The sequence below is a fragment of the Bombus flavifrons genome, chromosome 16, assembly GCF_040668555.2.
Source record: "Bombus flavifrons isolate JBK064 chromosome 16, iyBomFlav1_principal, whole genome shotgun sequence".
Classification (NCBI taxonomy): Eukaryota; Metazoa; Arthropoda; class Insecta; order Hymenoptera; family Apidae; genus Bombus; species Bombus flavifrons.
Genome location: NC_138457.1, coordinates 9905742 through 9931959, shown reverse-complemented (window position 1 = coordinate 9931959; position 26218 = coordinate 9905742). Strand labels below are relative to the sequence as shown.

Here is a 26218-nt window from a genome sequence, read left to right as displayed (position 1 = left end):
AGTGCACCTTTGGTCCTTTCGAAATCACATCTAGCATAGGTGAACGTCTAGACAGGCAAACATTTCGTACGCGACAGGTGAACCGAGTCGCTACAATAATTATTTTCAGCCAATGTGTTCTTTCGCGAAAGTAGATCAGCAGGGAAGTATGTTGCATCCTTTTGATGGAAAAATAGATATGGCGAGTCGGATTACGAGATGTAATTGGTAGGTGATTTTGTATGGTTCATATGTGAATTTATTAACATACCTGAGAGTGACTGCGTTGTTTCCATAGAGTTCCAAGTTCAAGTTGTAGAATCGCTCGCTCTTGCTGCAATCGACCTCGTCCACTCTCTCGCAAACCCTGGTTTCCTGATCGAAGACGGTTCCATTCAGACAGAGGAACTTTATGTCCATAATCTCGTCTGAAACCAAGTCTCATGGTGAAGGACAGGATCATTATTCGGGGATGCTCTTCTGGGTCACGGTTCTCGAAACGTCCATACGTCTCACATTATTCGAAAATAATTTCAATCACCGTAGTAATTTATGAAGCAATTTCAATCTTAAATATATCAAACAAAGTAAATATAGTTTAACAAACATTCTCCGCCTACTGAAATTTGCATTAGGAAGTAGATTTATAATTAGACAGTTTCAAAATATTGTTCACCATGTGAATAGAAAGAATTACGTTCCACAGGGTAGAAAATTGTTATGTGTATGTATATAAGAAGATATTATACAATACAGATTTATAAAAAATACAAATATTATAAAGAAAATTACATAATAAAGCTTTTTATGAAAAAATGATGCATCAAGAAGGTACCGGTTTTATAAAAGAAACTGCATACTTCGAGAAGATACAAAATTTCTATAAATAAACTTAATCGAAGTAAAACTATGTAGCAAAACATTCCTACAAATTACACGAAAGATTCCTAAATTTAGAATTGAAATCATCCATGGAAGATTAAAAAGTTGAGATAATAGCAAAAAAATTAAAAAAGGAAAAAAGATACGTCACGTCTAACGAAGATACTTAAAAGGTTAGACGATCTACTCGATTCCTCGTGACGAGTCGAAGCCAGACGTTCTCGACTTAGGTCAGTAAACGTTCCTCGACGACCGTGACATTCTCTTCCGAGTGATCTCTCGATCGATTACAAAACTTGGATCAGACGTTTGCCAGGCCCCCGAGGCGGGTCTCTCGCGATCCTTCGATCGTACGATCGATCGATCGATTTGTCTCGCGTTTACGAGTCTCGTTCCCTGCCTGACGTTAACTTAATTATCGGTTTCTAATTGTCACGACAACGAATTAACGATAAGAATCAAATTAAGGAACAAATTACGATCGATCGATCTGTTTTGAATTAATCGATGCGCGTTCCGACGAATTCAACGTCGGTTGCAGTCCCTTTCGCGGGAAATTGACGAAGTAATCTAATTTAAGCTGCGAAGATAAGATAACTTTTGTAGGCTTAATTTAGAATAATGAGATATTTGTCAGGTCTATTTGAAACAGGTGTTAAAGTATTAAAATAGGAGGGTTATGTTTTTAAATAAATGGAATTTGTTCATCTGTTTAGTATTTAAGATCTTTGTCGAATATTATATTTAACTAGGGATTGTACTATTTTGTTACTTCGAGAAATTGGGAAATTGAAAGTTATAGAAGCGACTGTAGAAATATCGCTGAATTACCTTTTTGACCGATGGTGCAAACGTGAAACATCTGACATCCGGCTTCAACATCCGCGTAGTATCCACCGATCACCTTCCCCTGACACGAGAAATTCGTCTCTGGCAGGTTGTCGAAGTCCAAATACTTGCGGGATAACAAAACATGATTACTATAAAACATGCGATCACGATTAATCCCAAAGATAGTATTGTACGATCAATTTACAAGATTCGTTCCAGAATTCATTAGGGTTCGAAATTTTTGAAAATAATTTCCAAATGAAAACGCGATAAACGCATACTGTAACGTGAAATGTATTCTAACGAGGTTATTAAAAATATTTGAGTACTCACGCCAGGTTCCCCCGCGCTGCATAACAAGGAGCCATGCTGGAGGTTGAGGATCGACAATAAAACTGCAACAAACGAGCCAATCGCGAGCTATCGTTAATAATATTCTAAACCGATCCATACGTTCGCGATAGCGGAACGTACGAAAGAAGGAGAGAGAGAAAGAAAGAAAAAAGGGGAAAAATTCGAGAGTAAAAGTGTCACGCGAAAGGGAAAATAATTTTTCATTCGACAAAGAAAAATGAAATAAAATAAAAGGCTACATGTTCGGCACGAGGATAATAATTTATTGGACTAATTTATGCGTTTGCGTAACTCTTCTACTCGGAGACCCTGTTACACCAGTTACGGTTATAATTATAAGCAACTATCGACACGCACCTAGGTCGTTGCTCTCTAATATTCTATACTTGTTTCTTTAAAAAATTCCATCTATAGCTAACAAATATTAACGTCTATGTAAAACGTTCTACGATAATCTCAAACTCATGTACAATATACCCAATACAGAACAACAAGCTTTCAAATTGGAAATTACAATTCCATATGTTTCCTGAAATTCTCTATATTTTGAGGTACAAGAACCACTACTATTTCCAGGGAATTATTGTTTACATTTATATGATACGAAAGGCGGAGAAAAGAGCTGATTTCAGAACCACTTGTTACCGGATCCGATCAGGGCATTGATTTCAATCGGTGCTGCCAGAGTCAGAGTGAAAAAAATGATTATTAAATAAAATAGAATGTCGCAGCGTAGAGAATCGATCGACGATCGAGTGGTCAGTTGTAGGCCGAGGTCATCCGGTGTGCACACGGGCCATCCAATCAGATACGTCCCCGGATCCTGTCGATCTCTCGCGAATCTAATATTCGCGATCGAGGTCTTTTGCAAAGCTGCAGTCGGTTGCCGAAGATATCGCGAGTATACGTTGAATCCGATCAAGATCGGGCGAACGCGCACGTTCTCCGAATTTAACTGTGTATAATGTCGTGCAGGTTCAAGCTTGGAGACTTAAATTTCGAAAAAATTAACTTTGAATTAACTTACGCTCGATTAATAATTTCATCACTCGACTAAATTAACCGTGAACTTTAATCGTAAGCGGTAGTTGATTAATTAAAATAAATATCTTTATCCATCTTTACCTACAGTATTCGATGTTTGATTGATTACCAAGAATATAATCTGCATGGCAAATTGACCAATTATATTGCTGTCTATTGCCTGCAAGTTTCACTTGCTGACGTTCAACACGAGAGTTACTAAAATAAATTTATTATAAAATCGTCGAAATGCAATGATATATAATTTTATTTTATACTAAACACGTTTAGAGTTAACTTCGCTTTACGATTATTTCTCGTTATTCTAAGCGTATCGAGTGTCCAGAATCTTCGGAAGAAGGTAGCAGCGTACATGCGTATATCGATGAATGCTTCTGATGCAAGGAGAAATTGAAGGAATCTGATTAGAAATCATTAAACAAAATTGCAGTAGAGTCGCGATCGAATGTTTCATTTGTGTTATATTAACGTTACTAAAATTGAGAAACGTTGCATTTCAATAATTTTTAGAATTTTTCGAGAATCTATAGAAACGAATATTTACGTATTTCCGATTAAAAAAATCAAGGATTCAAAAATTTTAAGAACTTGGAAAATTAGGAAAATTCTTAAAATTCATCGATTCAATAATAATTAATATTTTTAATATTTACAACTACATTTATATCTACATTTATATTTCTAATAAAAGTTAACGACAAATTTTTTCTACAGAAGAAAGAAAAAATACATAACTTTAGACTTTCTATCGTAACGTTATTTACATTGCGGGAACGACTCATCGAATTTTGGTTTCTACGATGGAATTCCGCCACACGCTTTCCATTTCTTCAACCTTTCCCTTTCAAAACCTTCCACACAATATATCCAATTATACTGTATATGATACATCCATTTCGACACAGATTTTCCAATTCACCGCGAAGTATGTCATTGATCCACTTGTTTAACGAAGCTTTTATTCCAGATATTACAAACCTGTTCGTAACACAAAATATACTTCTCTAATAACGCAACTAAAGAAATTTTTTTTTTTTGTTTTGTTTGGTAATAAAATAAAACATGTTATTAATTTTCTAATTGTGCAGCTAAATATTCCACAACAACATAACAACGAATTAAATGAGATCAGAATTTTTAGAATCGATAATTCAGGATATATGGAAGTTAGAAGAGGAAGATATTGGTATTTATTAAGCTATCGGATAGTGACGAAACATTAGCACGATGCGAAAACGGGCGCAAAGTAGATATTTTTCCCAGACTCTCGCCCGTAAACTCGATGATCGTTCTTTCATCTCTAGAAAGCTGCGCGGAGTTATTGATGACATTGCCTACGGCAAAATTGACGGAAACTGTAGTCACGTGACATAATCAGAAATGCCTAGGTGAAAGGTCAATGCATTCCTCGAGAAGAAATTTTAGGGCGTCGAGCAAGAACTTTAATAAATTTTCCATAATTCGCACAAAATTTCAATTTCCTTCGTCTAGTTGTACTCGTTCTATATAGATATATCTACATCGTTATCAAAAGTCAAGAGGAATTTTGAATATTCGAAAGGGCGTTCCTCGAACTTCTCCAAACGCCCTGCAATCATCGGTATCGTCGATCACGAACATCATCGGAAATAAGCAAGATCGCACGCTCCACTTGCCGAGCGCGCCACTCATCGTTTCGTCGTCGAGGCAGCAAGACATTTCCAAACGTGATTTCACCGTCTAAACGTAGTCCATTTGTCCATAAATAATTTGACGTAACGAGGACGAATCAGGAATCGGAGGATCGTTATCGCTCGCGTCATCAACGCCTTTCATAATTCCCGGTTCGCGTAACTTATTTGCCATGCAGATTCCAGTTGCTAATTTCGTTAATCGAAACATGTACGTGCACGATGCTACGGCTGCCTGTTTCTTTCGGCTTCTACTCTTTTCTCTACTCTTCTCTCTAGACAGCTTCTTAACTTTGAGAAAACTATAAAGGGATTGTTATCGATTGTGTTCGAATTTTATGTCGGAATTTTATTTTGGTGAGATGGCGAATGAAATTTCGTGGATCGCGCCAGGGCGAATCGAAACTTGTATACGTATGAACGCTAACGAACAGTTCTTCGACTCTCTGCTTCGACTCTTTTTGCTCCTAGTCTGTTTCTCGTCACTGCTGATGAGCAATGTATCTATCTTTGTTTATCTTTCGTTATGCGGTAGCATCGTTGGATGAGGCAGTGATATAATCCCTTCAGCATGTAACGCCTGTGTGAATCTCGTGACATTTAGATCTGCCAACTGGCCGACCCAATGCTCATCTTCGCGGGACAAGTTCTTGACAGTCCGATGCCTTCGTTCAGGATGTTAGACGGGCTCGGGATATTAAGGAGCACGCGTGCTGCCATATTTCATTAGTATAATATCTATAGCATATTACGTATGTACAAATTGTATCTTGCATAATAATTTATTAATTTGTTTCGTTTTGTCTATTTTATTTACTCAGCCGTTTATTCGTTTATTTTCAAGTATGAAATTCGTTTATTCCTTAAAGCTAAAACTTACTTCCTAATTTCCTACTCGTGCAATAATTTCTTTCATCGATGCTTCGTTTCTTTTTTTTTCTTTCTCTTTTTTTTTGTATGTCTCGTTGTACGTTGTAGTCTTGCGAAAAGAAGTTTAAAACAGCCAAGTACATTATTTTATTTTCTCTCAATTATCTCGTAGACTGTCTCAGAAATGCGAGAAAAGAAAATGCAATAACTTCCTCAGGACGAAGAGTAATAATCTTAAATCGGCGATTACGCAAACTCATGCAAATTATTCTGTTTAATTTTCCGAATGCTCCGTGCAGCTCGCGCTATGGGAAATTCGTTCGGCTAAAGTTTCCAGCGTGTGGGTGTACAAACGACTTCCGTTTGTTTAACGAGCCCCAATTTATAAAAACGAGCCACTCGATTCATACTATAATTAAAATAACGCCGGAGAAATATAGCGGCAAGCGCATGATAATCATGGGAATTCTTTTCTCCTATGCAATTATAGTTCATTAGGATTCCTGATACGAATTTAATTATTTACTAATAATTATCATAAATTTCCATGAAATTGTCCCACTTTTATTGCTTATCCTATTCGTAAGAGAAATTACAAAAATGTCAATGAAAATTTTCATTTCTTCTATTATGTACTGCGAAAATAATTCGCAACAAGAATTATCAAAGAAAAATTGGCGATAATTTGCAGAACGAATTATCGAGTTTTATAATCGAATCGATCGATTCGAGAACGTGCGATTCGAGCAATTATTAGGAATCGTGCCCGCTGGAAACAATTGAATTTCCCACGAATTATCAAACGAACAAAAGTACAATTAGTACCTGTGGCGATTCGAAGATCTACAATGGGACAATTAAATCTTGAGAAACGAGAATTGGTAAAGTGGCAAAGGAAAGGCCTGTTTAGGGCTGACTACCGAATCAACAGGTCGATTAGCACTTGCCCGATACTTTTGTACAACTGTTAATCGGAGTGTTGGTTCTCTTTAGCTTAAGTCGGAAATTTTTAAGAAACGAACAAAGCTTTAAAAAAGAAAGAAGAGAGAGAATAAATCACAAATGGGAAATATCAAGAGGAAAACATAAAAGAAGAAAAAGAGAAATAGAAGATAATTATTCCAATAATTTTCAGAATATAAAAATAGATTGTTCGACTAGAACAGAAAGATCAGGAAATAAAAAGTGAAGAAGGAAGAAAAGAGTAGAAAAATTATTGTAAATAATTATTTGAAGTGGAAGATTGTTCAGGTCGGAAAAGTCACAGCTTCGTTGAAACGAATCGCGAGCAGAGTCGAGAGCGTTCGAGAGATGAGCAACATTGAGCAACATTGTTGCTAGATGTAGTAACGTCTTAGAGACGCTACTGTAACGGTAATATCACGGTAATGGCTGTAACTGTTGCGATAATCGGGTCTCGGTTTCTTCTTTGATCTCTTCTTCGTTCACCTTGTTCCGTTTCGCCAATACATTTTCTTTCTTTCAAATTCGATTAGAAGAAAGGTGCGCGACTTCTATTTCACGGAAAGTTCAATTCCGTATATTTTGAAATTTATTTCATTACTTTGTATACATTCTCTTTTTTAGATTCTTTCTAGTTTCAAATAATTCAGTCCTTTTGCCTTAGAATTCTTTTAAAGTCTTTTTTTTTTTTTTTTTTGGCTCGTTTGTCTATTAAGGTTTTATGCCGTATTCATAGATTTCCATTTTTATAAATTAGCTTCGTGTTTGATTCTTTAGCTTGCGATTGAAGTTGATTCGATTTATTCGATAAAGTTGATTAACGAAGATGGAGAAATTACTGTTATTCATGGAGCTATCATCTGTATTGTTGGTATAATTGGAACGCACGGTTCTCTAATTATACTCGAATTAGTGGCTCGTTGTAGTTGATTGAGTGGAGAAAAAACGATTCAATTTACCGATTCCTCTCTGTTAATCCCGATTTCATGCTATTTTATTCTCAATCGTTTAAAAATAAATGAGTGATTCAGCTTTTCCAACGAAATTGGACGGAAAAATCCGCGATACATGATTAATTCGCAATAATTATATTACACGAAAAAATAATTTTCGTGCGACGGTAGATACCTGGATACTTCTCGCTGCAAACTCCAGATTTAAAGCTGTCTTAAAAGACTGGAAAAGTCCTTGTAACCTCGAAAGACGTTCTCTCGAGGACGCTCCGCAGGAGGAAGCGGCTCGATCGGCTGAAAGTCAGCTGAGTCTATTAGAGTCGAAAGGGCACGCTGGCACGCGGGTGTACTGTAAAATCACGTAAGAAGAGCACCTTTCACCTCGTTGATCGCGCGCACAGCCTGCTTTTATACCAAATATCCGCGATTACCGAACAAACATCGATAATGAACGACCAGTATCGACGATCTACCGATCCAGGAAATACACTCCACGCTACGTACCAACGCTTGTCAAACTAACAGGCTTTCTCGAGCCATGCACCGTTACTTATCAGTTTTATATTTAATAATTTTATTATTTTTGTATTTAACAAATTTTATATGTCGTGGAATTTATAGGGTTGTGAGAAATGATGGAAGAGGAAAAATGAAATTGACAATTATTATAAATAACTCGGAAACAATTGGTTTAATAAATGTAACGAGTGTTTCGAGTACAAAGAACGGCGTTAAATGGATCACCTGTTGAAGCTGCACGAAACGAGACAAGTAAAAATAGAGGTTTCCGACGAAGAAAGGACAAGACCGAGGAAGAAAAAGAACAAAATCCACGAGGATAAAAGTGAAGGTGAGCAGAGAATCGTTGCAAAATCGGGCGTTGTAAAATCGGGCGATGGTAAAAGAACGAGAAGCTGGCAATTTGGTCGATACGTCAGCGCTTTCTACGATTATGGTATCGTGACGCGTCGTTCGCGTAAATAGAGCAACGAAAAAAACAGGGTTCACGTGTAATTGTTACATAAAACACTCGTCTGATTGGCGCGATTACGTTTCGCAAAGATTCGTCACGATATTTAAATACGGTTCCCGAAATTTTTAATCTGGATGCACAAGGAAAAGATTTCTTTACGCAACCTCGAAATTTACGAATCTCCATAGGTCGGTATAAATTTATATACACACACACACACATACAAATATGATCAGTTATATAACACCTCTTCCTTCGACCTTAAATGTTAGCATAATCATGCCATCCAGAGAACAAAGCATCTTTATTTCCTACTCGTTCCCCTTTGTTCCTCATTTCTCCTCCTTTCGATAACCGTCGACGGCAAATTCACTCTGCAGCTTCTGTCTAATTAAAAAATTTAAAACGCTCTATTCTTTTTGGCAAACGTTACTTCCTCCTGACCGTATATATTTTAGAAAGTGAAATTTAACTTTTTTTCTTCGCAAACACCGCGGAAGATGGCAATTACATTATCGAAAAAGAGGGCGACAACTGTTTTGAAATTATAGAACTAATTCGAATTTCGTAAGTCTCTTCATTTCGCCAGTTATAATTTATCGTCATTAATCACATGATATGCGGGGAACTTTTTAGAAAGCAAAATTAAATTTCTCTTTCCAAAATCTCCAGAACTTGGCGATTATTTCGTTTCAGAACGTACAATTACAGTTCTCCAATATCAATATTGGAAGATAACATAAATTTAATGTAAATAATTTCATGCTTTATGTTCTTATATGTTCTTTATGCTTTTGAAGTTCTTCAAATATAACGTTTCAAATATATTTCAAACTGTAGAGAATATGCAAAGTATAATATTTGCTATATTCGTGAAGATATGAATTTTTGCATAAATATTCGCGGTCTAGTGACATGCCCAATGATAACACGTCGCTTTTCTCTAGCAACATCATCCATAACTAATTGTAAGATCCGATCCTCTCCTATCAGATCCATTGTTCGCACTTGCGTTTCCCGGCAGTCAGCGAAGAATAAATATTTAACAGGTGGCCAAGATGACTTGTCGCCGATGTAGAAAGTCTCTCTGGTGCTGTGCCCGGCGACTCTCAGGTTTCTAATACATCAATATTTCTCGGTGTTCCAGCGACAAGGAAAAAAGCGAGAGCACAGCCGGGTGAAAGTTTACAAAGGATGAGAATTCGGATAATGCTCGAACGTCCTCATAAATATTTAACAGTCTGGATAATCCCGGATGGGTCCTCTCCTTCGCGCTTCTCGCAGAGATCTCTTTCTTTGGTGATGAAACGTGTTTTGGTACCAGTTGGAGCGATTCGAATTTTTCGAATTTTAGAATATCCGCGATGTTTCAATATGTTTTGCTTTATCTTGGAATTTTGATGACGTATCAATAAAATTTAGTTCGTAATCGTATTCTTAAAAAATATTCAAGATTATTCAATATTTTCAAAATGTTCGATATGGTATGAAATTGTTTACTCTCTGAATACTTTAGAATTAATGTAAAAACGCAACTTCTGTAAACACGATTACTTAACAAAGGTTTCTCTATCGTTCGATATAAATTCGTGCATAAAAATATAATTTCTTTTATTTCATCAATTACTCTAATCTTTCCTAGTTCCACTTTAATACGGAAGAGAGAACAATAGGAACTCGACCGTTCTAAATTGTCTCACATGTTTTCGTTCATCTTGTCACTTAAGAAAGAACTTTCCGCGGTATATCGCCTACTATAAATAGAACTTATTAGCATAATTATGTGTCCGGACAATCAGAACGGCGTTCTTGTTCGACGGAGTAGGCAGACAATGTCAATCCAGGTCAAATAGTAGGATCAAGTACGAGCCATGTTTCAGAAACAATGGAATTTCTTCGTTAACATATGCGTTTTCTAAACTGTCCTGATATCCTAAATCATTAGTACCTTGATTAATGGAAACAGTAAAGATACTGGTCAAAAGAGAAAATCTACGACGAAAGAGCAAATACAACTTCAAAGTATAGTTATTAAGATGTTATTAAACCGGAATAAGACAAAGTAAAAGTTATATTTAAAAAAAAATTCCAAATGATTATCCATTGATATTGTTTAACCTCGATTTTCTCGAAAACCGAGGCTTCCAGAGCAAAACCTTATTTCACAGTTTCGTCGCGTCTTTTTGCCCAATATCACCTATCGGTCCATGAAATTCTTTACTTGGAACGACATACGAGAAGTCGCGGGAAAAACTGAGAAAAATGACAAGCCTGTGGACGTAGGACGAAGAATTTCGTTGGAACACGAATTCCGCTGTACCGAGATCATAGAAGTACACTACACGTATCAGAACAGAAGAAAAAGAACAAAATCGTTGCCATACCGGTTTCTAACAGGGGAACACCGCTCGAGGGAGTTCATAAACGAAAGCGGCGCGGTTATCGAGCGGATCGATTTATTTCAACGGTGGAACGTGCCGATCTCGATTTAACCGATCTACCTGCACTTCCAGCGACGCGAACACGCGTATTCCGTCGGAGTAGGGCCGCGATCTATCGATCTCTGCGCGCGTTCCGTCGCGAAAATCCGCCGAGCTGCCAGCTTACCGGGTTTCGTAACGCGTGTACCGTGCGATCGCCGCGAGTAAACCTGGTATCCTGCTGGTATACGTTTGCATACGTCGACGAGCGATACTTGTATCACAGAAGCGTGTATTGGTATGGTGTGTTTATGAAATTTTAGATTTTTCGCTAATTTTAGAAATTGAATAATTTTCACAGTATTATACGGAGTGTCGCGTTTAACTCTACCATCCTTAATGACTCGCTTATTCGCCACGATACTGAGAAATGTTTTCGACAAAAGGCGTATGGCATCGAGAGAGACGTATTGTGTGGCTTTATCAATTTTTGGACATTTTAAAACGTATTTAGAAAGCACCGTATGTCCTCCTCGATATCGTACAACTTTTGGCTGAAACATTGTTTTGTATCATCGCAAATATGAACGTAATTATGGGTGACAGAATTGGTGAGACATTCGGTATACGGCATAGAATGATTTCAAGTAGTTCGATGAGCTTTTCGAAAACATAGCTTATACAATGTGTTGCATACATTATAAAATCACCTTAAAATTGCCAAACGTGGCAACATACTTAAATATCAAAAGACACCTCGTAAATAAAAGTACCAAATCCAATCATTTTCCAGCTCGCATGAAAGTATCTGTCCAACTTGCCTGACTTTACTTTCATTTAAAGCGCGATGCAAATCTGGATCGCTCTCTAGAAACTTACGACGCAGAACAGCAGCGAAACAGTGTGTTTACAGTGCAAGAGAAGAGAAGAGAAGAGAAGAGAAGAGAAGCAAGCGTGGAGCAGTAAAGCGGCGAACCAGTGTAACTAGTAACTGGTGTCTCGACTTCCGGTTTCGATGCGGACGCGGCGTTCCCGGGCCGCGTTTCCGTGGGTTTCTGGATTACGTGCTGGCGTGCGACGGTGCGTGCTGGTTCATTATGCGCAAGAAAGCAAGAAAGAGGCGAGAACCGAGTCATTGCTATTCGAGGGCCGGCGCAGGAAACGGAAGTTCCCGATTATCCACAAGACACGACAAGTATCCTCGGATCGCCGCGTATTCAGTCTTACGGTTGTCAAACTGTCAACGTCGCGAGCTGCGGATATTGACAGAAAATGGAGATAACTATATTTTTGGGAAATTTCTGCTACATTGATTGAGAATATTTTATTTATTTTTGGCGGATATTGCAAATTTAACGCGCATATATCTCTTGATCAAATATTTCTTTATTCGTTCGTTTCGATATTTGAAAATTTATCAAGAAATTATTATAATTATCGGATAAGTTAGAATTATGAATATGTACATTCTTTTAGTTAGAATTTCTAAGAAATTAACAGATAAGATTAAATATTGTGTGCAGTAGGTCTGGACGATACTACGAGCAACGCTAAATGAAGAAGAAAGACGAGGGACAAGCGTCTTTGAGAAATTTCTGCAATATTAACAGAGAACATTTGTTTCGTTATTTTTTATTTGATACGGTCGACTTTACTTTTCATAATGTAGGTGTGATTCATGGCTCTGATTCCGACTTTTCTGACACATGTCGTCATCGTCGCGCGTACACAGGAACACGTGTCTACTCACGCAAGCGCGTACGAAGCACGAGGGAGTTTCATTGAGGAGCAGAGAGATGAATGAGTCAAGGAAGCGGACGTCATTCACAATAAATGTCACTCCCGTGGATACTGCCGATAGTCACGTGAATCCTCAAGAAATCCTCCTCTGTCACGCGTGCTTTGTTCTTCGTAACGGAACATTTTAATTGACAATAGCGTTAGGTTGAAAAACGTTAAGCTTCTCGTAGATATCATCTTATAGATATTATATAATACGTATATCTTAAATATCGTATCGTATGTTTGAAATTAAAATCAAATTTTTCCAACAATCCAGACTCCATTCTTATCCTAAATTAAATCTTTCACAAGCATTACGTAACACTGTAACCACCGAGAGATCGCATAATTAATATTGCGAAAGATATCGTAGAATGAAAAATCCAAAATCGTTAGAAGAATAACAATGTACGCGATATATTTCTACTGTGAGAGCACGAAAGGGTCAAACCTTCGCCTATCAAATCTATCGTCGACTCTACGTCTATATAGTTATCTAATAGAAGATTGGTCACAGGAAATCATGCGAAAACACCAGTCGGTGAACGACTTTTCCTCGAGAAGGGAAAAGGCTGTCGCCGGTAGCGCGATTCGGTTGGTTGCGCTTGTCGCGTAAAAATCCACGTGAAAGGATCTGCAGGATCGCCACGTGGGCGTTTTCGACGACTTCTATTTTCACTGAATGGCCACTGGGCCTCGACCAGTGTACAGTATACATTAATATACAACAATAAGAAGCCGCGGTACAATGAAGCATTCGTACCAAAAAGCCAGAAAAATGTCGATTACAAAATTTCCGCTTTCCGAGATGGTTGAACATACGGTAGCTCGCTTTATCTTTAATCGAAGAGAAAATATTCTAGCTGAAATGAGTCAGGTGCAATTATTCTTTGAAAAATCTTTTAAGAATTCTTCGAAATTATTCAATTCTCGTCTGGGATTTTTTTCACACAGACTATCGAAGGAATCTCCGATATCTCTCCATTGCATGTCTGGTTTAATTACGCAGTAGTCTAAATGAAAACTGACTGGATTTTTCTTTGGTGGCAGACAATGCAGCAAGGCGAAACTCGAACGTGGAGACGACGAAAGGTCGTCAGACGAACTTCAATTGCTTCGGATGAAACGCGCCATTGTGTTCTCTCTCGGGTGACTATTAATTAGAATTAATTAGGAGATCGCGCGGAATTTCTCGTTTCGTATTACGGTATTTGCAACTTCGAGAAAAGTGATGTTCGTGAATGGAGAGAAATTATGTAACGGCTATTGAAAATCTCAGGGAGAAAAGTTGAATTGTTGAGAGACAGCTTGGATTAAAAAATGTGAATGCATTGTCGGAGTTTTAGTGTGATTTATCGCGATTTATACTTAAATGATTTATTTTAATTTATATTTAAATTTATATCGACGTAAACTTATATTTCCATGGTCGTTTGGTTCTTTAGTAAATGAATTGTTATTCGTAATTGTTGTTGTAAATTGTTAATTGCTACTTGATTGCAGTTGACTACTCTGCTTTGCTAGAAAGGTAATATAAAATAATTCTGTATTTTTTATGAAAACACTCCTATCGCAATTTTCCAAGGATATCTTAGCACAATTTGTCCACGATTTCTAAACATAAAATTTTCTCCTCCATCGATTTTACGCGTACGAATTCTTCTTGGTCCAGTGGAGCTGAGATAAAAAAAAAACTCCGCAAGATGACGATTAGCAAAATCTAACAGAATCAAAGAAACTTATACAAACATAATCTCTATATTCTACTTGGATGTAAAAATCCAAAGGTAATAATCAAGGTCCAAAATGAAGATAGAGAATTTGTGCAAAATTCAAAACAAAATTTCGGCGGTAGTAAAATTTAACAGAAACAGAGTATTTCGAATAAAAATTTGTTCATAAAAAATAATGGACGAAGAAAAACTCGATTGGTCGGTCGAAAAACATATGCGAGCATTTTATAGCGTATTTATGGAGCAAAGCGAGTAAACTGGAGATTATTGTATAATATATCGCCGAAGATAAAAGATCGAGAGACGATCAAGGTAAAAGACAGAGCGACGATGCATTATTTATGTGGTATGTATTGCGCGGTGAAGTGTGCGATACGTGCTTGATATTTTATAGTTTGCGTATTTCACCAGTGAATTTGTAATCCCATTTTATTGGCTCCTCAATGTCACGCAATTGTTGCTTTATTTATTCACCGACCAGGGTATTTTTCTCGGCGCCGATTTTTATATAAATAGCTCTTTTATGTCTCAATATTTCGAACACAAAATGCGTAATGTATGTATGCATTTGCGATTTGTTCTTATTTAGAATTTAATAAGACACGCTTCTGATCTAAGTAATCGATTTGAAAATTAAATTAATCGAGTTAATTTTCCAGTTAAACTAAATGTAATTAGACAAACTGCGATATATCAAACCTTTCCCCAAATAGTTTCATAATTAGTCTCACGATCGTCTAGGGAATTTCAACATTTCCACTTAACCTATATATTGCTCAATCGGAATTTTCTCCTCCACGAGAATATTTAAAACGGTTTTAATTCGTAGAAATTGTTTCGGTAAAACGCCGTCGAATTATTCCCCCTTCGCGCTTCGCTTTCATTTTTCTCCAAACATTCCTCGCCACGGTCCGTACACTTTATTAGAGCGAGGCATTGATAACAACATGGCGACTTTCGTGCTTCCCCTAAGAACACGGCCATGTTTAACAGTCTATATAATTGCACACGATTACAGGCACGCAGCCCAGAAATTGTTTGCCCGGAAAAACAGTCGTCGCTTGATTTCTTCGAAGGAATTTCGATTTCATTAAGACGACTTGGTTTTCATTGATTTACGATTTTATTTCCATCTGCTTATTGGTAAAAAGGAGAAGCTGTGTTGTACGATTCCTTTTTGAAGTATTTAGAAGTTCTTTTTGAGATCCTATTTTATGTCTTTATAAACTGGTTAGCAGCTCTCATTAACACAGAGCACAGAATATTTCAGGAAATTTCTTTAATTTCATTAGAAGTTTATGACAAAATATTGGCCGTCATTGTTACAGAAGCTTCAATTATCTACGTCACTAAAATGGTAACGTGCACACAGTGGGTCACGAAACAATACTGAAAGTATCATAAGGACGCATTAGTTAATCGTGTCTTGGAATGCTAAGAATAACATACAAGGATCTAAAAGAAAAAACTACAGTTCTTCGACTTAGAAATGATCCAAATGGTTCAGGCTTTCTTCGAATTATTTGATAGAAGAATTAAATGCATGCATTTACGTGATACAATGTTGTATTATTTGACACAGAAATTAGGTACATACATTCATGTGCTCAATTTTAATTTCTGTATCAAATAATTTGAAAGGAAACCTCAAGAATAAAAAAAAGATACAAAAATATGGAAGATCCGTTTCTCGGCAAAATTTCCGAAATACGATCGCATCGATGCATAATGATGGGCATTATTCGACAACGTGAGAGAGTGAAATTAAGATCGTGACTGACTGACTCGCGTCTTACGTGACATCGGCCAGAGACACGCTTCGAAAGGTCTAACCGCATCCTTGCGCCGCAGTTACGCGGTTACGTAAGAAGAAAAGTCAGACAACCAGGTGGCGAGAACAGGATAGTCAACTGTGCTCGAGGTGGGGACGAGAAAAGTCGAGAAAATTGTGCTCAGCCAAACGAGATTCCAGAAAATACGCGGCTGCTTATAAAAGACACCATATATATGTACTACTTACGCTGTTTTATCTTTAGGAAGATTGACCAAATTAATTTAAAATGCATAATTACTAAGACACGCGTTTAAGTTAGATTCGAGGCTTTCAAGGAAATAGAAAAGACGAGAGAAGCATGATTGATAATTTTTAAATCTTCGATATTTTGAGTGCTAGAATAAGATTAAAAGGATTTTACGAGATTTTGGAGATCTTTCAAGAGTTTTATTAGTAAAGTAATTAATGGTTGAGGATTTATTAGTAGATGTATAATTAAGGAATAATCTTATTAATAGAATAATTGATAGTCTGGGATTTGTTGGCGGGATAACTTCATTAACAGAATAATTAATAGTTCAGGATTCGTTAATAGGATAATCGCTAGTTTAGTATTTATGAGTAGAATAATTTTGTTAATAGGATAATCGTTTTAACTTTCCGTTCAAATAGATTTGTACACGAGTAAGATCAAGAAATACCACCGATGTGAAAGATTATACGTATCAATATACAGAATTTTAAAGTCAGATCTCAGTATTAAGATAAGTGTGTCTAGATTGCAACGATTAACTTTTACAAGTGGATAGCATTTGCGAAATTCACAAGCGTTAAATCGTGTCGCGTCTAATTGGCAAGGAAGTGAATCTGTTAGGTTAACTAAGTACGCCGACGAAGATCGTTACAGGATCGTATTTCGAGGCCGATTTATCATTGAAAAAAGCTCCTGTACCATTTTACTTAATTAAACGCCTATTCAGATAACCCGATTTATATCTATCGAATGATCGCGGAGAAAGTAATTCCGGAAACATCAAGCGGACACATACAAAAAATACGAAAATTTTTCCATTTCACAAAATCAACGAAAACAAACTTACTATATTGATCCTGTGTAAGCTTCGTATATATGAATCGCCCTATAAAATCTAACCTAAAAACCGAAGTTGACAAGTTCAACGAGCTACGAGCCAATAATTTCAACAGACACTGTACTTTATGTATCAAAGCCTAATAAATGATTAAACTTCGCATCGATTGCCTAATTAAACAAAAATAATATACTCGTCATAGTCGTTCTGTATGTTCTTCGTATATGTGAATCACCTTATAAAACTTAACCTAAAAGTCATGTTTAACAAGTTCAACGAGCTACGAAGCGATTTCAGCAGACATTGAAGTTCGTATCTCAAAGCCTAACGATCGATTATTAAACTTTACTTCGATCCCCTAATTAGACAATCCTAATCGATACTCCATTGTAACGCGATTATACTTGACGGTATTATGATCGCGTGCAGGTAAAATCAGCATGGCTCCGCAAAAGCGAAAGTCAATTATTTCGTTCGCTCGAGTCGTTATGCAAAATTCTGCTAATATGCGGCGTGCTGGTTATTTATAGAGTGACTGGACAATTCTCTGGACTTTCTAGGCCTGTTACCCGCGACCGGGGTCGCAATTTTGACGACCTTTCGATTAATGGCCGCACATTATGCGTGATTATATAATCCTGAGTAGGAGATTCTACAGGAGAAGAAGAAGAAGTAGAGCTCCGTTTATATTAACACATACAGCTATAGTGCATCAGTAAATTTGCTAATTTTTGCCACTATCAAATATTCTTTATTTAAAATTATTATTTTTTGCCTGTGAGTAATCAGATTCGTAGGTAAGACGGCGGATAGAAGGAAGTTTAATGAAATGTATACTTTGAAATAATGCCTACTTACGTAACGAATGTTCAACCATTTAAGGAACATTGTTCGATCACATTTCTTTAGTTGTATTCGGGGAATTATAAGTCGAATTTTATAAACTTTGTTTATTAAACTGGATGTACAAAAGCTATTTTATAAGATCGAGTCTATAAAATTGAATCTAGAAAGCGAATTTGATACATTACACTTCTTGAATCAAATTTATAAAGTAGAACTCATGCAATTGAATCTATAAAACTGAACTTGTTGAAACGAGTTTGTTACGTCGAATTTATAATGAATTCGCGATATCCGCAGTCTGATTATGCAATTAAGTTTCAATTACATGCATTTAAAAGTTGAGATATCGAAGGAATAGAAGATACGAAATCTCAAAATCTCTTACACCGCTATAATCTTCGCTGTACCATTCGATAAGTATCAAAATGGTGAGCGAAATGAAGCAGACAGGAGAATGATGGACAGCACGAATTTGCGAACAACGTCGCGAATGAATCATTCGCAAATGGTTGAATCATTTGTACGTTTACGATGCGAGGGCGTGCGCCGCGTTGACGCCACGCATGGAAACGAGCACCGTTGATCGCGGCGTATCGCGATCGAGAGAAGAAAGTCCCTGCCCGATGGTGAACGAACCGGGTTGCGTGGCACGCCGCTTCCAGGCAGAAGCGTGAACAATGCGGAAGAATATTTCTCGAACGATCGAAAAGATACCAGTCTATTTCCGCGTTTTCCAAACCAAGGAAAATGGATCATAACTCCGCTTTGAAATGCCAAACGAACAGTGTATCGACATTTTCTTTTCGATCGACGAATACTTCTATTCTCCATGATAATAGAGTCGAACGTTCGTTATTGCAATTTTAGTACTCTTATGCGGCGTTCAATTTGGAAAATGCAACTTAAGACGAGGTAAAATAAATATATTGTTTAGATTCGTTGACTACTGGTGCAAAATAATTCTTCGCTGCTATAAGCATGGTCGTGATATAATCTCAAATATCATTAGGCTTCCAAACTAATTTCGAAATCAGAGTCTGTTTCAAAACAAGAGTTGATCTATTTTACGATTAGAAATCCATTACTGAATTTCACTACCCACGAATCCATTAATCACTGCGAATTTTTACTCGCTGAACCTTACTGCATTGACAATTTGCAACTGTATTCTCAGAAATATACGTCAACCTATAACCGTGTCGGATATCTCTTTGATAGCTTTCCAGTTGATTCCTTAGATCAAGTTACGATTTCGTTTCTAATCCAATCGATCCGTTTGCTAATTTATTCGGTACTCTGTCGGTCACTGTGTGATTTCCTTTAAAATCTCCTTGACAGAATTGCGAACAGTCTGAAATCTCGTTAATCGAGTCGCTGGCTGCCACTGCATTTACAAACTTGCTCCAAATGTTGTCGATGTATTTGCAATTATATATATCTAAGGACACGGTCCTAAGAAGATGGTCAATCTACGCAGAACGAGAGCATCGTAACGAGAAAACGTACGAACGGCCTTAAAAGAGGTCGAACAGATCGCCAATAAAAGGCAAGCAGTCGTGAGTTTCGTAGACAACGAATGACTCATTGATCATTGCATTCGTGTAGTAACCGCGGGGGCTGTTTTCGCTCATCTTTCGGTAGAAATGCAACCGTGGGACGCTTCAAGAAAGTCTTGCGACAACGTAAATTGAAATTTTTACGGAATTATTGATTTCAAACTGTCAGATAATCTATCTCCCATGAAACAATTAACTCTCTTTTTTTTCTTTTTAAATATTCTCTCTTAATGACGAATGAGTATTTGTCTAAAGTGATTTTATACCATTCCTACAATGTAAGCATGTTACAACGACATGTGCATTTCGATATTTTCCAGAGTAATTTTTCGACTAAAATATCTAAAAGCTAAAGTAAAATATCTGAAACGCCTAAAGTACCTAAATTCCAGTCTCCATAGACAATGCTAATCTCAACACGAGAAACTCTATCGCCATTGCATCGTCGAGAAATACGGGATACGTATAGTCAAAGCTTCGAACACTAAAACAAGCCATCCCCGAGGAACGATACATAAAATTCCTGGTCTGGACGCAAACGGCAGGCTTTGTATTCATTACACTCGCCATTTGCGTGTTGGAAGAGTCGCGTCTCTGGACCACCAGCCGCGAAACGTGCGAATCCACCTTTGTACAAGCGTATTTACATTCACGTAGGAGCTAAATGGAAGTTGCATCGGACAAGGAATGCAGCCTCGTGGGACATCCGTCCGTGAAACGTATGCATCGCGGTCGAACCACGTGGGACGTTCGTATACACTACTGTTCATAAGTCGACTCGAAGTAACAGTATTCGAATATTGCCAAATTTGTACAAAAGTTAACGATAAATTAATAACTAGGAAATTAGAATAGAATCTGTAAGCACGTTCGATAGCCTGGTAATTCTATTACCTCGAGAAAATTTGTTTGTCGAAAGAATTCTTCGACGTATCTTTTACCAAAGAATTTTCTGAGATAGTGAAATTCGGAGACAGAGCCCTGAGAACTTTCTCCCAAAATATCCTTCATCGAAGAATTTTCCGAGGTATTAAAGCTGTTAAGGTAATTCCTGGTTCTATAGAAGGCGCAGAAATTCCAAACTTTTGAACGTTAGTGTACGTCCACTTGTTTGCGATTTTATTGCGGCTCGTACATCCTCCTGTCTTCCCAGAAAATCCTTTGCGTCCGTCTCCGGTGAATCGACTTATGTATCTTCCTCCTTGTAAGCCTTGTCGAGAGTCTCGAATGTTTCTCGTGGAGAATAGTAAGCCTTTGATTTGGTTTTAAGGCGTGTATACTATACCACACAGGGATTTTTTTTAGCAAACAGCGTGGGAGGATGACTGAGAAGTACGTATTTTCGTTTAGAGAGGAATTCGGTTTCGGAGTATTTTGTTTAAACTGTATTATCGAGGATTTTTCTGGGAAAAATGATTGATTTAATACACGAAACAGATGTACAGGTTTGAGTTTTCAAATGTAAGAGTGAAAGAATAATACGACGTAGCAACGGGTATATTAAAAAAAAATTTCATTGATCCTACAATTATAATTCGATATTTAATGCAAAATAAAAAAGGAACAAAGGAAATTTAATCTAATAAAAAATTCTACCAAAGTAATTAAATTATTCAAAAAACGTGTCTAATTGTTGGTAGATATCACGAGGCACGTCTTCGCGTGTAGATGGTGTATCGCGATACTAACTGGGTTTTCGTGTCGAGTCAAGGTGTTTCCTACGTGAACGTAAACACGAGACCGTACGTCGGCCACGATACGAGAATCGCGAATGAATCGTGCCGATGGGAGGAAAGGAGAGAATCTTGTACGGCGGAAGAATCGCGAATAGTTTCGGTGCACACATACGCCATTCTGTCCAGGCAACGCTAATTGCTCAAGAACCTGCCATTAGTTTCTTCGTTCCTCTCCCTTGCGACTACCAACTAGGATCGATCGGTGCGATCATTGATTGGACATGTCGATTTAAATTACTTGAATTTCTGAGACACTGGCAAATATTTTACAATTTTACGTATCTTATTTCCGCCGATTAAATGTAAAGGTTACGTAAATTTACGCAGGTCAAATATACGCAATATGAAAAAGTCAGATGCGTCAATTTCCGATGATAGTTATCATCACAGGTTAAAAGTATAAAATATAAGAAAAGTCCGTTATAAGATGTTCTTCTACCATCGATGGTGACAACGACGATAGAACAAGATTTAATTTAACGGATGGTATTGAAACGTACGTAGTGAACGTAGTGAAAAAGAGAAAAGAAAAAGAAAATGGAAGGTAGTAGAGCGATAAAGTACAGAAGGATGCAGTGCATGCACTCCATGCAGCCAGTTGCATGCCATTTGCACTTCCTCCACGCATTGTTCGGTTTCCCTCCGACTTTCGAGGACCTCGTATGCAACGAGGCAAGTTGAGTTAGGTCAACCCTCGATCCGAGGCTGCGTATTCCTCCTCGGATGCATTGTTCCCGCGATGCACCATATTGCATTCCATTATTTCGAGCACATGCGTGCAACCGAGGCAACGATTGATTCGCGAGGGGAGTTGAATTTTACTCGAAATTTCCACTAAACTTGTTGCTGGCAAATCGACGGTAACATCTTTCTTTCGAATATTTCGAATCGGTAAATTAGATTGATAGGGGAGATGATAGGAGAGAATTAGGTCGACGAGACTCACCTTGCAACAAAAATCCATGCAGCGCGAGGTTCATGGCTACGATCAATTCCTTCAGCCTGAAACAGAAGAATTTTTCGTGGTTAGTGATTAAATTTCTGGCAAAAATTTTATTTTATTTTACTTTCTCACGGTATTATTATGAAAGTATAAATTAATGGATATTAATAAATGTTTGTTCAACATTGGTTATAAATCTAAAGAAATTAATTCTATAATAAATAACATAACGTCAATTAATATATATATATATATATATATATATTATTTGTAATATAGTAAGTGTAACATTATTTGAAAGATTTATTTAGAAATTATTCTTTCAAATAGAGAAGAGATTGAGACCTGCGACAGCGTAAATGAAAATACACGTTTCAAAGATGCACTGGTCAGGTTCAAGAGAGAATACGTAAAGTTTCCGAGCGGATAGGAATGAATTTACTTTGTTCAGAGATTCTTGTACGCCTTCGTGCAATTTAGCCGCAATTAGCATCTCTTAGCGTTGCATTATTGCCATCTATCATTCGTCAGTCTTGAAAAGCGGGAATTTTCTGATCGATCCCTCGATTCTGCCCGACGATTGCGTCCGTTCGATCAATTAAAAGCAATTAGTCTTATGAAAGACCACGTTTAGGCCGATCGTACGTGAAATGCGCGGATAATTGTGGCGATTGTACTGCTCTTGGGCAACCTATCCGCGAAACACATAATTTAGCGAAGTTCTCTTAACAGCGATCGAGTAGTCGTTTTGAATGAATTTTCCAATGTTAGTAAATGCTCTTTATTCTCGATGAAATACAATAAAAGAGAAAAAGAGAACATACATCGAGCGTTTACAGAAAAGTACCAACTTTATAATCCATCGCCCATTCAGCACACCTAGATCGATTCTCAAACTTGTTCAAACTCCGAAATCTAACATGCCACTGCTTCAAACTACTCCAAACTTTATCAAACAGGATTCAAACTTTTTCAAACAGGACCAAATAAAAAGCTACACGAGAGTACCAAACTACTAGAAAATTTAGGGTAGAAAAGAAATTTCGTCTAACGGGTTAAACGAAGCCACTGGAAGTCAGAGCTTCGATCATCCGGATCGATAAAATTCGAACATGTGCAGTGGATCAACGGTGGCGCACTCGAAAGTCCTCGTCGGAGCACAATGGCCGCGTTGCAGCGGAATTAATTCAGGTCGAGCACGTAGGAACACGAGCGGGTAACGGTGCCTCTTTGCAAGCCACAAAACGGCCAACGGAATTGTTTCTGGCACAGCAGACTTCTTTCCCCGTTTTCGCGATCCTTGCTTAAGTACTGAGCCAATTAATAATCTCTTCCTATCTTATGTCAAAATTGATTCGATGCTCTTTACGTGTAGTTCGTTCCATCTCATCCTTTTCATAGTACAAAATTATCATCAATCTTATTTCTATCGTTAAAGCTTACATTCATATACGTATAATTCGATCCATTTCATTTTTTGAAAACCTTGAAGATCCAACGATGTCAAACATCGTCAAATGCATCGATAACTACACCTATTGATAACTTCGATTCGCCTTACTATTGACGAAGCGCTCGAACGAGTAATAAATAAATTCCGTGAAATGATCGTCATTGAATAAATGTGGGAAAGGAACATTGGAAACGAAGAACGGAGGGATCCAGCGAGAGCAACAAAGTCAAGTAAAGTTTCGTCAGATCTTGTAATAGGAATGAACCACCCGATTGTGGTATTTTGTTTCGCTTAGCGCGTCACGAAAACGTCCACCGACGTCTTGGTCGATCGCGGCCCTCGTGGTGAATACGAAATCGAGGAACACGGCCGCCATTAACGTGCGTACAATTCCTGATGAGCCGTGCTCTTTCGTCTCTGTACCGTAACCATTCGTCGAGGACTCGTCGGGAATTTCATGTACCGCGACCTCGTGGAACCAAAAATCTAAAAATTTGATAAACTCTGAGAAATGAATTTTTTAATATCAAACGTAACATACTGTTTGGTAATTCGTCGTTTTCTAAGGACGAAGAAGCAACGGTAACGTAAGAAGTCGATGGACTTACAGAATTTTGTTTTTTCGATATTAATGAAAAAGCTCTTCATAGATTTCCTATATACAATAGTTTTATATGGAAGTTTTATGGGAAGTTTTTCTTTGGGAAATGTAACATAATGTTCGTCGGTTTGTCGTCTTCTTAGGACAAAGAAGCAACGCGAATGTAGGCAATATAGATAGATTTCGAGTAAATATACACGAGCTTAAAGAATTGTTTACGTTGTTCCAGGGAGAAATGGAAATGTGCAGTTATGTGAAAATTGTGATTCATGCAAGATATGATCGTATGCATGGTTGCACGGTTTCTTTCTCTCCTTTGCATCCGTGGCGATCCTCTTTCGCCTTAAAGACGATTTTCACCTTACGTAAAACCGGCACATCGGCCGTGACTCGTTTCCATGGCGAACGACTTTCCCCGATTCTGTATCGCGAACGTTGTACAGTTTAAAAACGATCGATGCCACGCCTTTGGATACTTGCCAGATAATCATATGGTTACTTTTCTCATTACAAACGATTGTACACTCTTTTCATTCGTCGGGTAAGCTTTCGTACAACGAATTTTTGGTATTGCTTGTGTATAATGACCATTTTTCGTCTTATATAAAAAAAAAATGGAATTTAATTTTTTGCCTTACATAAAAGTTCATTACAATGAACAATGATTTACATCTGCCTGTTTTACGATATTCTTCCTTGAGTTACTTAACAGTTTTTGATCAAATCTTACTTCAAAGTTCCACACCGCAGTTTATATAATTCCTGCGCACTGTATACTTCACACCTGAGAACGGAACTTTACTTAAATAAACTAAAAAACTTTGCTTCTTTCACTCGCTGTAATTTCACTAGACCTGGTAGCGGATCAAACACTTTCCAACGATATCAAACTTGTTTGCTAATACAGTTCGCTAGGAATATATAAAGTATAGTACTTTCCAGTCATTTTTACTGTTACATAGCTACTTACTATTTCAGTAAGGATCAAAGAGAAGACATATGTAAAAATGTCCGTACTGGGTAAATATTTCTTTCTGCTTTTCCCTTTCTATTTTTAAAAGTAGAAAATTCAAGGACGTCTGGAAAGGCTACTTGACGAGCGACGATTGTATTATGTGCAGGTGAATTCGTGTAAAGAACCTCTAAGCAGGTCGTTTCGTAATCGATTATGGGTCTCATTGATGATTGCAATTAAGCTGTTACGCGAGTCCTTAACTTTTTGCCTACCTAAAAATCTAATCAAATTTAACGTATTATCATCATAACCCAACCTAACCTATCTAATTTGATTTAATTTAAGCTAATTTAATCTGACCTAGATCCATTTTGAATCAAATAGCATCCAGTCGTACAAAGTGCTTCGAAACTTGAAATTCGCATTAGAAAGTCGAAGACCGAAATCCAGCTGCACGAAGCCACGGGGACAACGTCTGAATGCACCGGAGGATCTAGATCACGGAGGACGAGGATCGACACGCGAGGCCGCGGGCAATATCCGGTCGATCGATCTACGAGCGGAAACGAGGACCGTTCTCCGTTCAGAAAAGGGATTGTTCCACTCGACTATAACGTAACACGTTCAATCGTCTCGGGAAAATCGTTTTCTTCGAAACGTAGCGAGGGCGAGTTCGTGATGACTCTGTGTGCCGGGACAAAGTCGATCGATCGTTTTAGAAAGTCGAGGATGCGCTCGAGGAGGATCTTAAATCATTCGTTGGCAAATAAATCCTCCGTTGCCGTTACCTTGACACTTAACGACGCTGT

At 37.6% G+C, this 26218-nt stretch overlaps 1 protein-coding gene across 1 annotated transcript in view; it reads right to left on the bottom strand.

Annotated features, from left to right (window-relative positions):
* The window catches only part of LOC138188464 (uncharacterized protein DDB_G0284459), a 60068-nt gene that overhangs the window by 5754 nt on the left and 28096 nt on the right, over positions 1-26218 (bottom strand). The window contains exons 2-5 of the mRNA XM_069130253.1: positions 22404-22459; positions 2026-2087; positions 1693-1816; positions 251-407 (exon numbers count right to left, since the gene is read on the bottom strand). Coding sequence (XP_068986354.1) covers positions 251-407; positions 1693-1816; positions 2026-2087; positions 22404-22459 — 399 coding nt within the window. The remainder of the gene's footprint in view (positions 1-250; positions 408-1692; positions 1817-2025; positions 2088-22403; positions 22460-26218) is intronic.